General features: G+C 31.3%; 1 protein-coding gene and 1 long non-coding RNA gene across 5 annotated transcripts in view; both read right to left on the bottom strand.

Annotated features, from left to right (window-relative positions):
* LOC127732951 (furin-like protease kpc-1) overlaps positions 1 to 16,036 on the bottom strand; it is an 88,327-nt gene extending 72,291 nt beyond the window's left edge. For all 4 annotated transcript variants that reach the window (XM_052242173.1, XM_052242176.1, XM_052242174.1 and 1 more), the window contains exons 1-2: positions 15,559 to 16,036; positions 7,671 to 7,769 (exon numbers count right to left, since the gene is read on the bottom strand). In XM_052242173.1, coding sequence (XP_052098133.1) covers positions 7,671 to 7,769; positions 15,559 to 15,717 — 258 coding nt within the window. In that variant the 5' untranslated portion in view covers positions 15,718 to 16,036. The remainder of the gene's footprint in view (positions 1 to 7,670; positions 7,770 to 15,558) is intronic.
* On the bottom strand, positions 5,904 to 7,664 carry LOC127733004 (uncharacterized). The gene is made up of 2 exons (XR_007996560.1): positions 6,780 to 7,664; positions 5,904 to 6,651 (listed from the first exon to the last, which is right to left on the bottom strand). It is a non-coding gene; the product is annotated as an uncharacterized LOC127733004 (long non-coding RNA).
* Positions 16,037 to 16,422: the final 386 nt, after the last annotated feature.

Here is a 16,422-nt window from a genome sequence, read left to right as displayed (position 1 = left end):
GAGATAAAATGCCAGGTATTCAGTTTATAGTAAAATGATTACCTTGGTGTGATGAGGGATTACCCCATCATCTATCTAAACATGGCTGACATTTACACACAAGTTCAAACAAAAACTCTGCCATTAATGTAGATCATCAAAAATCAACCAACTTTCCCTATACACTATCATGTCAAATAAAAACAAGAATAGAACTCTTAATGGACTGTTAAATTAAAATACCATACATTATTTCACAGTGAATAATATCTTACCAATCTTGCAAACAATGTTCAAGTATGTGTTAAACAGTGTTACAATTTATATATCAAACAATAATGTTATAGTATGAATAATACAGTCAAGATAAAAGTATAATGTAGAGATGATATCATCTGAGAACAGCAAGACCTACACGCACATAATAATGTTGTAATAAAATAGTATTGATCTAAAAAATCTGTAAAATAGCATACTCTCTGCACAGAACACAAAAAACTGTACCTCCCACCATTATGTGCCCATACCATCAGTCGATGAGTAGGTCACGATATATGCAAAATATAATTTTTCAAGGGTATCCACCTTAGGCTAAGAAGACTGTAACAAGAATAAACTTTAAGACACACAGTTTGGTATATATGTACCTACCATACTTATGAGTGGACAAGGGCTGGTGGGGGGGGGGGGGGACTTCTTATTATGCATGAGGTGTATACCATACAAAATCATCAAATACATAGTATATTTACAATTCAAAGTTATTTTATCAGGCATTTTCTCTTTTTGATTTGGTTTGGTTTTTTGTTTTGTTTTCATTTTTATTTGATATTGCACCTATAAACATGATTAGGTAAATGGAATCAGATCTATAGAAATTCTTATCACAAGACAAAACTCTACTTTCCAGCTTCCTATTTTCTAATGAAGTCTGAAGATGCGCATCCTGTTGAAAATAAAATGATCATAATTTTGAGAATTGATAAGATTGAAGAGGAAATTGATAATTATATCTAAGTCAGTTCTGCTTGTATCAGATACTACTTCTGAAATATACATATTGTATAAGAGTGAAATAGATTAATATGTAATTGATTTTTGTTTACCTACAGTATTATAGAAGTGACTTACTGGTACAAATTAATGGAGTATTGAAAAAAAAACTTTTCTCATTTTAGTCTAGTTATCAGTTAAACAAAGATACACAAAGACTTTGCAATGAAATTTTGTTGTTATTGGACATACTTTTTACATACAAGAAAAGTGTGGTCCAAAGAAGAAATAAATCAATGTAAAACTTGCAATTTTCTAGATTTGACAAGAGGAACAAGGGCATCATGTAAAGTGTGAAGGAGAACAGATGCTTGTAGGTTCATTGTGACATAGGGCTCATCAGTACATGTATAAATAAGAAACATACTGTTTTACGGAAGATAAGATACTCTGTTTGATAAAGTCATTTGAAGAATTAGGAGCGCATGGGAAAAACTAAAGAAACAGGTGCTCGATTCTGTAGACTGACGTGGACTCAACCAAATACAGGTTTTTGCACAGATAACCATAAAATTAACCCTAAAGATTTCCTTAGTGACTGAAATTTCAAGTTTCAAGGCAACTGACTGAGAATTATAGAATAACTAATTGAAGAATTCAAATATCTAAAAATATTCAATGAGTGACTGAACAACAAATTAATTCACAAATGCTGCATTATTATGCATGTAGCACATGAGTTTATTACATGTATCAGCGTTAAATACCGCTATTTGACAACCCTGCATACTATCTGGTATCCACTTAAGGGAACTCTACCAGCACAAAACATAGGAGGCGTTGGTTCAGCAGCTCTTTATTTACTTTATGTGTTGTTTAGTCACTAGTTGAACATTTTCAACATTTGAATACTTTGATTAGCTATTCATTTTATTTCATTGACCGTAGGCTTTTTAATGGAAATAAAGTAGAAAATACATGGAACTATATCTTTTTCTACGCATTCCAAATTCGCTTTGATGCAATGTGATTACTTTGATGCAAAGTCATCGACAATGATTTCATTATGATGGGATTGCTCTAAGCAAAACCTCAAGTTATTACATGTGAACTATGAATTTGATGACAAACAGAATCTAATGAAAACATGTAATACATAAAAATTGCAGCATCTGCAGCCTTTTAAGGACTTGCTTGTGCCCGACAAAACCTAAATAGGTCATTATATAATGAAGCAAATGCTGAAAGACTTTACTTTGATTTAAATGCCAAATATGAGTACAAATTTAATTTGAGAGCTACAAATTAACTTTCTACTATTTGTTATTTTTGTCTCCTCTTTAACTTCTATGAAAGCATTAATGGTATTACTTCTTCAATCAGCGGGAATAAACAGTGGGAAGCCAAAGGAATGCCTGAATTAATAAGATAACATTGAGTTATATAAGAATGTTGACAATCAACAGATGGTTCTGTTTGTATTTTACTAAGGTTGATGTAATATGTACTTGTAAATGATCATCTCTACTAATTGTGCCAAAATAAAGAATCATTAACAGCAATGATACAGCTGTCAAACAACCACAAAAATTCTAGTTTATGCTTCCTCTTCACAGAACTGGGCCAAACAGCTACTCACTTAAACTGTCCAATTAACTAAGGAGCATTTTGGCTCATATGCACATTTTTTAAGTTAGTAAGGGCTGTTAGTCTGGTAAAAAAATTGTGATATTCACACAAAAAACACATGCATATTGCCATCACTAACAAATTAATCATAAGCATTCACCTTATTCTTTTGCAAACTTGTAAACTGTAAAACATTATTTTTCGTTTAATTTTTATTAATAAAATTAAATCTTACTAGCCTTGGTCAGATGCTATAAAATTAAATCTTACTGGCCTTGGTCAGATGCTATAAATTAAATCTTACTGGCCTTTGTAGGATGCTATAAAATTAAATCTTACTGGTCTTGGTCAGATGCTATAAAATTAAATCTTACTGGCATTGGTCAGATGCTATAAAATTAAAACTTACTGGCCTTGGTCAGGTGCTATAAAATTAAATCTTACTGGCCTTTGTAGGATGCTATAAAATTAAATCTTACTGGTCTTGGTCAGATGCTATAAAATTAAATCTTACTGGCCTTGGTCAGAAGCTATAAAATTAAAACTTACTGGCACTTGTAGGATGCTATAAAATTAAAACTTACTGGCACTTGTAGGATGCTATAAAATTAAATCTTACTGGCCTTTGTTAGTTTGTAGGATGCTATAAAATTAAATCTTACTGGCCTTGGTCAGATGCTATAAAATTAAATCTTACTGGCCTTGGTCAGATGCTATAAAATTAAAACTTACTGGCCTTTGTAGGATGCTATAAAATTAAATCTTACTGGCCTTTGTTAGTTTGTAGGATGCTATAAAATTAAATCTTACTGGCCTTGGTCAGATGCTATAAAATTAAATCTTACTGGCCTTTGGAAGATTCCTATAAAATTAAATCTTACTGGGCCTTTGTAGGATGCTATAAAATTAAATCTTACTGGCCTTTGTTAGTTTGTAGGATGCTATAAAATTAAATCTTACTGGCTTTGGTCAGATGCTATAAAATTAAATCTAACTGGCCTTGGTCAGATGCTATAAAATTAAATCTTACTGGCCTTGGTCGGATGCTATAAAATTAAATCTTACTGGCCTTTGTAAGATGCTATAAAATTAAAACTTACTGGCCTTTGTCGGATGCTATAAAATTAAATCTTACTGGCCTTTGTAGGATGCTATTAAATTAAATCTTACTGGCCTTGGTCAGATGCTATAAAATTAAATCTTACTGGCCTTTGTAGGATGCTATAAAATTATATCTTACTGGCCTTGGTCGGATGCTATAAAATCAAATCTTACTGGCCTTGGTTGGATGCTATAAAATTAAAACTTAATACTGGCCTTTGTAGGATGCTATAAAATTAAAATTTAAATCATCTGTGCTTCATACATTTCATTCATTAAAATACAAAATGACAGTAATTGTTTAACAAGTGTATTTTATTACTGTATGAGAATTTCAGAAAGCAATTTTTAAGGATATTTTCATTCAAATAAAAAGTAAATTTTAATTTAATTATTAATCTGACATTGACAAATTAATTGATGAAAATTTAGATCATTCATAAGATAGAATAAATGGCTTAATATAGAAATACATTCAAGTAACTTATAAATTTATAAGAAACCAAAGTTCAGGCACAAAAAATGAAATGGAAACACCAAAGTTTATCTTTCAAATCTAAAAAATAAAGAAAAAGCATTTGAAAGAATGTCCTTGTCATGTATCCTGTATTTTTGTAGCAAAAAACTATTTTCTTTGGGTCATTTTTTTCTGCTTTTTTATATTTAAATATATTAATAATGATAAACAATTTAGTCTTGTTGAGGTCATCAACCATAAAGTCACCAGACCTGTTATGAATTGTGAAGAAATACATTCAAGTTACAATGTATTACACATAAAAAGGAATTACTTAAAGTATTGGACAGAAAATAACATGGTCCAGATATCCTGACTTGGTGTAGACTTACCATGTACATCTTATGATGTATTATGTACTATTAGACTTACAAACTATTGTGCTTGGTTCAGTAAAAAGTAACTTTTCACTGGACAAAATTTACAACAGAAAAAATAGGATAATCAGATGATACATGAGGAACATAAAGTACAAACTGTTTGATCCAGTAATGACTAAATATTTTATACTAAACCAAATTTTGTCGTGAAAAAAAAATCAGCAATTATTGCATAATACATGTATCCCCATACATTCAAGCTATTTACAGATTTTCCCTCACATTCTTATCTGATATTTTTTTTTATTTAAATATGCCATATAGAACTGAACAATATATCTCACAGGCAATAGAAAATATAAATAAATCTGTTTATTTGATCTTCTCATGCTTTAAATATTTAATTACCAATAATCCTATAAAATATATCATCCTCATTCAATACTTAACAAATTAATATAATAAAGGCTATGAATAAATCATCTCTTATTTACTGAACTTTTATTACAAGTAAAGGTTTTTAACAATGGAGTTAGATTAATTTTAGAAGTGTAGGATGAGCTTAGCGTGTGGCAGCCATGCTCAACTGATTTAGAATTGTACCCTAACACCCATACTATTATGAAACATGCACCCTTCTGACAAAATTTAAATTAAATATCAAAAGCTGCCCTAATCATTGATACATTAGGAAATTAGTTTAACCATTACAGGCCAGGGTTTTATTATGAACAGTCTGACATCAATAATCAACAGGAACACAAAACTACAGCCGATCCATGACAGATTCTGGCACCAACACACACTCTGTAGAACAGCGCTAATCAACAGACGTCAATGTCAAAGCTTAAATTTGTTGAGCTAACTTTCATCCTTTAAGTCAATTAACAAAATGAATTTTGTTCTCGTTACAATTCCATGATCTTTGTTCACAACCAATCGATTGGCAGTTTCTAAGTGTAAAAGCATGGCAGAACTACATTTGTTTTAATATCAGAATTTGTTTTCATTGGGATTCAGTTAATTTTCCAATAAAGACTTCAAATACAATTTCTATAGAATATTTTATTTCAGCTTTTACTCTAGTTGCCAACATTTGAAGAGTAGATTAACAATTATTGAACTATTAATGAACTGAATTTCACCATGCAAATACACTAAATGCCTTTAATCTATTCGGATTGACCATATGGTTTTATTTACATGAATTTTTCAAATTCACCATCCTTAGTCGAAAACATAAATATTTTTCCCAAATCCAAAATGTTTGTAGTACATGGCATCTTTTCTACACAAGCAATTTATTTGTTATTTTACATGAACCACATACTAGCCCCCCTTAACCATTTTTTAACCTGTAAATGTTTTTTTTTGGTTTTTTTTTTTTTATTTTCTATGGTGTTGTTAAGAGGATTGCTGTTGCATAGACATAAATCCATTGAAAGGTGTAAATCCATTGAAAGGTGTAAATCCATTGAAAATTGTAAATCCATTAAATTTGTAAAACCAGTGTTCTTCTCACAAATTTAATATAGCATCTTGGTAAACAGGGAATTCTGAAATACCATCTATCTTTCTTCTAGAACTATAGCATCACACATACTACACAATCTATAAGAAAATCCTTTCAGACATTAACATGACGCTAAAAGGCAGACTGGGAAAAACACTGGTAAAAGGAACCTCTTCTTTAATCACTTTGAAATGTAGTTTGAATTTCCTTCCTTGGCAATAAGTATTTAGTTCAGGGACAGACTTACAATATAATCTGATTTCATAATCCTATCTTGGGCAGCATATGGATATAAACAAAGGACCTGCCTAATACATGTAAAATGTAGCTTGGGTTCCTATCTTTGGCACTATATTGGTGTACTTACACAAAGGACTTGCCTTATACATGTACATTGTAGCAAGGGTTCCTATCTTTGACAATGAACATATGGGTGTACACAAAGGACCTCCTTATACATGTACATTGTAGGAAGGGGTCCTTTATCCTTGCCAACATATGGGTATAAAGGAAGGACCTGTCATATACATGTACACCGTAGCCTGAATTCCTATAATTGTACAAATCATATAGATCAACATAAGGATACAATGAAGGACCTGCCATGTTCACTGTAGCCTGGGTTCTTAGTATCCTTGCCAACATATGGGTACAATGAAGGACCTGCCATGTTCACTGTAGCCTGGGTTCTTAGTATCCTTGCCAACATATGGATACAATGAAGGACCTGCCATGTTCACTGTAGCCTGGGTTCTTAGTATCCTTGCCAACATAAGGATACAATGAAGGACCTGCCATGTTCACTGTAGCCTGGGTTCTTAGTATCCTTGCCAACATAAGGATACAATGAAGGACCTGCCATGTTCACTGTAGCCTGGGTTCTTAGTATCCTTGCCAACATAAGGATACAATGAAGGACCTGCCATGTTCACTGTAGCCTGGGTTCTTAGTATCCTTGCCAACATAAGGATACAATGAAGGACCTGCCATGTTCACTGTAGCCTGGGTTCTTAGTATCCTTGCCAACATAAGGATACAATGAAGGACCTGCCATGTTCACTGTAGCCTGGGTTCTTAGTATCCTTGCCAACATAAGGATACAATGAAGGACCTGCCATGTTCACTGTAGCCTGGGTTCTTAGTATCCTTGCCAACATAAGGATACAATGAAGGACCTGCCATGTTCACTGTAGCCTGGGTTCTTAGTATCCTTGCCAACATAAGGATACAATGAAGGACCTGCCATGTTCACTGTAGCCTGGGTTCTTAGTATCCTTGCCAACATAAGGATACAATGAAGGACCTGCCATGTTCACTGTAGCCTGGGTTCTTAGTATCCTTGCCAACATATGGGTACACATGTTACTTTTTGTCTTTCAATCACTCAAGAAAATTTCTAAATGATTTTCAGCTGGGAATGGCTTAACTGAAAAATATACGGTGAACTCACTTTTGCACCTCATGATCAGTTATACAGAGTTGGTTTTTTTTTAAGTTTAGATAATGATGGAAGATGGTAATTTCTTAATTCTTCAATACATGCATATCTGTATAAAGAAATAAAATGACGACAGTCCACCTTTTATTCCATCAAAAAAGAACAAATCTGAGAACTTACATTTGATTCTTGTGCTAGGGTTCTATGGTAGGAAGAACTGGAATACACTGATCGTTTGGCAACTTTTCTGTGTTGGAAAACATAGTAGTCTGGCATTATCTGTAAAAAGAGAAAACATATTTATTAAGATTTATAGAATAGGTTTCGTAATGTTTAAATTAATTTCTTCAGTCCATCTTTTTAAACTTTTCTTACCAAAAAAATTAACAGTCTTGTTACCTGTAAATTAATACTCATACGCAATTGCATGCATGGAAGCATGGATACTGATGCAATTGTATAACAAATAACAAAGTTGTATTTGAAAATTAAAGATAACTGTAGCATGTTGATGATGACAATAATGCCATCGAAACAGGAGAGACAATTACAGCATCCCAAAAAAAATCACTTATTTTCTTGTAATATTACACTATACCTATGAACCTTTATACTTTAAATAAATAAATGGGGAATGTGTCCATGGGACACAGATGATGCCCCTGCTTGCATATAAAGCTGTAAAGGGACATAACTCAGGAACTGTAAAAGTGATGCTACCTAAATTTGTACTTGATCTGATTTTGTGGTAATAAGTATTGTGTATATGTTTCATAACATTTAGTTGAGGCAAACTTAAGTTAGAGAACGGGAACAAAAAATCCAGCAATTTTTCCATTTATAAATGGGTATAACTCTAGAACAGTATAGGTGACACCAACAAAAATCAAACTTGATCTGTGTTTTGTGGTAATAAGCATTGTGTTTAAGTTTCATAACATTTGGTTGAAGCAAACTAAAGTTGGAGAATGGAAACAAAAAATTCAGAAATTTTTCCTTTTGTAAAGGGGCATAACTCTAGAACAGTAAAAGTGACGCCACCAAAATTCAAACTTGATCTGAGTTTTGTGGTAATAAGCATTGTGTATAAGTTTCATAACATTTGGTTGAGGTAAACTAAAGTTATAGAATGGAAACGAATAATTTAGCAATTTTTCCATTTGTAAAGGGGCATAACTCTAGAACAGTAAAAGTGACGCCACCAAAATTCGAACTTGATCTGTGTTTTTTGGTAATAAGCATTGTGTATAAGTTTCATAACATTTGGTTGAGGCAAACTTAAATTACAGAAGGGAAACGAAAAATTCAGCAATTTTTCCATTTGTAAAGGGGCATAACTCTACAATGGTTTAAATGACGCCACCAAAATTCAAACTTGATCTGTGTTTTGTGGTAATAAGCATTGTGTATAAGTTTGATAACATTTGGTTGAGGCAAATTAAAGTTGGAGAACGGAAACTAACTTTGGGACGTACGGACAGATGTACGAATGTATGTACGTATGGACGGACAAGGGTAAAACTTAATGCCCCCTCCGCCACAGCGGGGACATAAAAATATAACACGGTGAATTGATTCCTCCAAGAGTATTTAAATTTGTGTGTAGAATTGTAGAATCAGCATTTTCTCCAATCAATACTATAAATGTACCAACTATCCTGTATAAAATGCTGTCAAATACTGTAACCAATATATTTTCCCCTTATTTCCATATCACAAATCAAATTACACAAAGACTAACAGAGTAATCGATAATTTATATGCCAACATCTGGCTATAACAAAATTGATTCCTGGGAAGGCTACAATTGTTCAGTGTCTGTATTAATGTTTTCATCTTAGGACAAAGGGACCAACATTTGTCAGAGAAAAATTGAACTGTCAGACTTGCTTACAAAAAGCTTTTAACATTATTTTTTTTGTCTTGGTACTGAACATGAGAAATTTGTTTATTTATATCTTGTAATTACTCCTATTATAATAAAATATATTAGCCATATTTAGTGTTTAGTAAGAATGTTTTGTAACTTCGGTTAAATTATAATTTATTTCATACAAAAAAATAACATGGATATCCAAAACAATTGGAGACCATCATTTACAAAAGAGCCACTAAAAAAATAAATAATAAAGATCAATTCATAGATACATATATATACAAAATGTAGCAGGAAATAAGTTTGTACGGACGGACAAGGGTAAAACTTAATGCCCCCTCCGCCACAGTGGGGACATAAAAAAATAACACGGTTAATTGATCCCTCCAAATTTAAATACTACTGCTAGTAGTCTGTTGTTATTTATGTATTATTGTCATTTTGTTTATTTTCTTTTGTTTCCTATTCTGACATCTGACTAGGACTTCTCTTAAACTGAGTTTTACTGTGCGTACTGTTATGCGTTTGTTTTTTTGACATTGGCTAGAGGTATAGGGGGAGGGTTGAGATCTCAAAAAACATGTTTAACCCCGCCGCATTTTTGGCGCCTGTCCCAAGTCAGGAGCCTCTGGCCTTTGTTAGTCTTGTATCATTTTTAATTTTAGTTTCTTGTGTATAATTTGGAGTTTAGTATGACGTCCATTATCACTGAACTAGTATACATATTTGTTTAGGGGCCAGCTGAAGGACGCCTCTGGGTGCGGGCGTTTCTCGATGCATTGAAGACCCATTGGTGGCCTTCGGCTGTTGTCTGCTCTATGGTCGGGTTGTTGTCTCTTTGACACATTCCCCATTTCCATTCTCAATTTTATTGTTGTATTATAATGACAGAAGACTTATCTTTATTTATTCATGATTTAAATTTGTGCATTACATATATATATATATTTTACACATAAATGAACAAAAAACTGCAAAAGGCAATTTCGTTATTTTCAATTTGGCCAACAATCAAATTGCAGCACACACTACTGAATTCAAAGTACATATTACAAATGTTCCATATTCAAAAACAGTTGTATCATTATCATAATATGGAAGTAACATGAATATTCATTAAAATTATAAACAAATGTATTTACTTTGAATGAACATTCTTAACTATACATTTCATTCATTATTTATTTATATATATACATGTACATGTATGTATTTAACTATATCAATGGGTTGAGACACTCTTGTAGACTTAGTGGCATCTCTCCTTTTTAACCACACCAAACAGAAAACTATGGATAAGAAATTATAAATTAACTGATCTTACTAGAAATAAGTTTATGCAGGGTTGATGGTTTTCAGTAGTTACTTAGTTACATTTTAAACTATTTAATTTCAAATAAGGGTTTGTGAAGTGTGCACTTTGCAGAACTCTACTACTTGGAAGAATCTGTTGACCATGAAATGTACCCCAGTAAACATGGTAAAAATGTAGATTAAATATCAAAATGTATACTCCTGGTTCATCTAATCAAAGATTAATACTAAAATATGTCAGACCATAATATTATTATACATTGTATGACCTTTGTGTCATGAGATACATGTATTATGTATTGCCTAGGTAAACATTATAATTTACATAAACACAAACATGTTTGTACATTTAAATGTACCATTAAATTTTGTTCTTTAAAAGAATTTGAAATGTGGAAAGTGCAAGCAGTTGACTATTTTTTTCCTAGTTTTTCTTTGTTAGTAATTTGTCACTGTCAAGTCATCTATACATTACATTGTAGACCACACATGCATATACAATGTATATATGGATTTAACACCTGTGAATTTTATGAGGTGGTAATTTCAAAATAAATAGCATATTTATAGATACATTTGTTAGTATTAGATACACCTATGAGGGTGTTAGCCCATTGGGTGTATCTAATTTACACCAAGATATTATTGTCAATGCAGAATGACAGTTTTCCATAATTTAGGAGGGGGTCTTTCAGAGATTTGACCATATGCTATTGAAAAGCATGATAAATGCAGGCATCCAATTTTTTTTAACGACATCTTGGTGTAAATGTGAAAATACCTACATTTTAAATAAGTTTCATCTCATTATATAATTACTGGTAACAGATAATGGAGACAAGATAAGACCACAGTCCACTAAATAAAGCCAGAAAAAATTATCATATCTCCCGTAACAATGAAAATTGCAGAAATCAAAAAAGCAAAGTTTGTCAGTCAGCTTAGACTCAGCTAGCAGAATTTGTGCTTAAAATTCGTAAATTAGCAAGACTTCAACTCGCTTAAAGTAACCTTTCTTGAACTACACTGGTCTGTAATACTAAATAGATAAAAATGCACAAGTTATGTTATAAAACTGAAGAAAAAAAATGTCCTTTCCCCTTAAAGATGCTTCATTTAAGCATGTTTTTGTACATGGTACCCAGGGAAGGCACTTTCAAAATTTGGGTTACCATCTATGGAGGCAAATAAAAACAATTTCCCTAAACTTGACAATGATCCATAGTTCAGATTTCAAAGTACTTTCCCTTGCTACCATGTATGTTTTATTGGACATCTATCTCTTACTCTGGAAAAGTGGGAATATGTCAATATACACAGTAACACTAAGATAAGATAAGATAATCTTTATTTCAGACTCAAAAGGTCCATATATATATATTCAGTTCAGTCTAGAGTGGTCTAGAGTGCTGGACAGGGTGCAGGCGGTGTTGTCTCGATTACCCAATAGCATGAATTGAATTCGAATGGCTAGGGAAGAACAAAAATTTGCGGAGGATTTAACATTGTTGTGCTGATATTTAGAGTAATTATATACATGATATATATACATGTACATACATTAAACAAAATATTCTGTTTAAACAGAATACAATGTTAAAAAATTTACAGTATTAACTATAATTAAAAATTCAGATATTACTCATTGTACCATACTCTTAACAATGTTGAAGAATACAATAAATCACTTCTGAGAATTCTATTAACCAACTGATTTTCAGATAATTTCAAGCGATTTAACAAACTAAACATTGACTCGCATAACTTCCTTGAAAGACATAACTTCATATTACTTGCACTACATGTACATCTTTACTAACCATTGTTAAAATAGTAATGGAGCAAAATTTGTGTTTACATCCTTTGGTCTCTGGTGGATAATTTGCCTCATCAGCAATCATTATTCATATCACATCTTATTTTACATTCTTGAGTTATCATTATAAATAAATGTGGAAAAGATACATGTAATTACAATGAATATAATCAAATTTTTCAAAGTTAATATTGTGCAGAAATTTTTTAATTGAAGGCTGCTCAATGTACTGTGGCAAATATTACATATACATGTACAAAATGTACATGTATATTCAGGATGATTAATGAAATGTTGATATGATAAATGTATGAATGAGATTCCTGCTGTGTACATACACTAAGCCTACATGCTGAGTCAAAATTTTTAACATGCTAGCTCATAATGTAACACTCTGCAGAAATACAAATGTACATGCCATACTATAGTATCCAAACACGTTATTCTGACTTCCAGCCACCTATTCCTTGCTCTTACAACTAAATTCAGTGTGTGCTTTGGATAGATTCAGAAGCAGCAAAAAAGGATTTTAATTTCAATGGTTTGACCTACATGTAGCTGGGGTTACCAAGGTCTTAACATATGAGGAGATTCAGTCAAAACACAAACATGTAACTTCCTCCAAACAAAGAATGACAAAACGGACAATCAACAAAATAGAACTCAAATTATTGGTACTCAAAGTTTAAATTGTGCAATAATTTCATGAGATTTGGTTGTTCAAAGCAAACTTGAGTTAATACATGTATATGAATTGTCAAACTAAGTGTTTAGTCTATAAAGTTTCTAAGTCCAGGAACAACAAAATAAAAATGTAAAAGGTGAATAATTAACTTTAAGTATAGTACATGTACTAACACAAATCATCATATTCTTCCTAAAAACTTCATGAAATTAATATGAATTACACAGGATTTATTCACACAGAAGTTCTGTAACCCTTGAACATCAATACATTTTTGTAAAAAATATCAAAATAGAAAGCAACTTTTGGTTTAAGATTGTTACATGTGAAATAACATTAAGACTCCAGATTAAGGTCGTTGAGGTAACAAAAGCTGCATGTACATTTTTGTACATGGACATGCATATGAAGTGGTATGGACTACAGGAGGTGCAAAATGCGAAAATAAACTGAAGAGAATAGACTGACATACAAAAATGTAATGTTCAGGGACTATTAATGAAGTTATACTTTTTTTCCTTTCAATATACATGTACATATACACATGTATATATATATACTTCTGCAAATTTTGTGGTTTGTCCAGACAATGTTAATATATATTAAAGTACATGTAAACATTGTAATGATTTACCAAAATTTGTGAATCCAATCAAGGAGGTTAAAATATATTATAATATAACCACCTTGATAAAATTAAATAGTTCTTCTTATAATTGAGGAAAAATACAAGTCATTTGTAATCTTCATATTTCATTTCATATAACATATATACATTTGTATGATAATTAGTTTAGTCAAAATTGTTTGCAGTTCTCCACAAGTACAATGTACATGTACATTTCAATCTCATGTATTTTCTATATTTTAGGGGAACAGGATTTATTGGTTTTATCATGGAAGTATTATACTAATACACACATACAAATGTAGCATTATGTTCAATGTAATTTACTGTGAATATTATCACATTGTTAAATGTACATCAAAACTGATCATGAATCTTGTGATTAATTAAAAAATTCCTTCAGACTAAATTCTCCAAGCTTTCGATTCTTAATAAAGTTTTGAAAATATGCATCACATATATCTTTCCTTATCTTGGAATTGGTTTCCATAGAAATAAGAAAGGTTCCAAACAGACAATATTCTTGATCAAAGCTGCTTCAGATAGAAACATAAACATAGAAATGTGATTCTCAGCTTTATCATCAAAATCCTTAGAGTAAACATTTATGTGTTCATTTCTGATGGTATTCATGTAATCATCTCTTATACAATACACATGCATGTCAGTTAAAAATGACATAAAAAGAATGTACAAATATTATTTTTTTAAATCTCACTTTATTTATTCCATTTGGCTATTAGTTTTATATCAATTAAATTATTTTTTTTACTTTCCACACATTTGCATATATTTCTTTAATAATTTCCAATGATAAGGTAAAACATGTATGCATTTTATGTACAATGTATACAAGTAAAATGTATACAATAAATTATTTAGTAATATGTATATATTTATAACATGTACAAATGTTTGTAGTATTCTTACATCATTCAATTAGAAAGTGTGTGTACAACTGTACAAATATCTAAAAGCATTGACAATAAGTCTGAACAATTTAGAAATCCAATCCATTCTTATGAAGAAAATTAATTCTTATATTTAATTAAAATACTAAAAGTAAAAGGAACAAAAACAGGAAAAAATACATATTTCTAAAATATGCCGTATAAAAAAATACATGTAGATCTGATTTATTAATGGAAAATCTTATATTGAAAATTATATTATATGGTAAAATAATTTGGAATATACTGCATCCTTTAATAAATTTTGCACATACAGTCTTCACGATAAACTTTTTAATCTACAGGCCCGGAGCTCAAATTTTGGAAAATTTTAGTTAGACTCTGTTGACCTGTGCAGATGATTTTTACAGGCCCGAAAGGAATTTTACAAGCCTGGGCTGCTGGGCCTGTGGTTCAGCGTGAAGACTGCACATAGTTAAATTAAACGAGTATTACATTTTTGTACTTGCCCATAGTTGTTATTGTACAATTAATTATGTAAATGAACAAATTAAGCAGTTACAAAAAAATAACATTTATTAACAGCTCATAGTTTCCATTAACCATCATGACCATGATGACTTTTCTAATAATTTACTAAAAGTAATAAAATTTTACTTGTTACTCCAAAATTAATTGAAAGCATACACATTTCAACTTTTAGTAAACTGAATAAAAAGAGCAAATGTAAAAAAAATACAGAACACAAAACATCTACAGTACATTTTTAATACAACACATTTATATAATATACAAGTTCACAGACTCATTATAATGAGTCTATTTGAACCTAACTCACCTCAGAAACATAAGCAAAGCCATGTCTTAGAGCAAGATCTTTTGCAGCTCTCTCACCCCCTGTCAAATGAATGGCCCACTGATCTGTGTAATGTTGTATTCCGCAAGAAACTTTAAATAAAATAACTCCAAAAATGAATGTGGTGCAGTGCATTTTCATGACAGATTAGACTAACAGTAACGCCACTTCAATATTAAAAATCGAAAAATGGAAATCAATGTTGAACAGTTGAAAGACTTCAAAGAATCACTGGAATGGTTATGAGCCGGTCACTAGAAATGAATTGTCTGTTAACAAAAGCGGACTCTGAGTAAACAGACCCATTCCAGTCAATTGTACGAACATTCAACCGTATTCCATCTTTCAATATCAACTGCTTTTAGTATCAATTTATGTTTTCCTTGGAGAAATCGTGTGCTTAGATGCTGTGAGCATTCAAGATAATGCTTATGAACGTTTGTTTGGCCTCCAGGTGGCGTAAGTATGTACCGGATGTGACCTTCTATCAGAACAGTATCAAAGTACAAAAATGTAACTAACACAGAATTAAAAAAAAAAGGGTCACGAATATTTTTTTATTTCTCGTCAATGTCTTAGCTTATCAATTTAATATTATTGTCTACTTCAATTAAATACCGAATGCACATGCTTTAGCAAAGTAATCATACTTGTGTGATTTTGAATAACAACTTTGAGAAAAACCCTTATAGACAATTTCCCTAATGACCACTAACAAAATTCAAAAATTAGAGGACCAAGATGGCCAATAATGATAAAAAAATATTATATTTAAAATATACTTCGTGACGGTGAGCTGCTTTTTAAGAGTATCACATTATTTTTTTTCCATTTTATACAGATATA

This window comes from Mytilus californianus, unplaced genomic scaffold (assembly GCF_021869535.1).
Source record: "Mytilus californianus isolate M0D057914Y unplaced genomic scaffold, xbMytCali1.0.p SCAF_3, whole genome shotgun sequence".
NCBI classification, from domain to species: Eukaryota; Metazoa; Mollusca; class Bivalvia; order Mytilida; family Mytilidae; genus Mytilus; species Mytilus californianus.
This window is presented reverse-complemented; position numbering and strand designations above follow the sequence as displayed.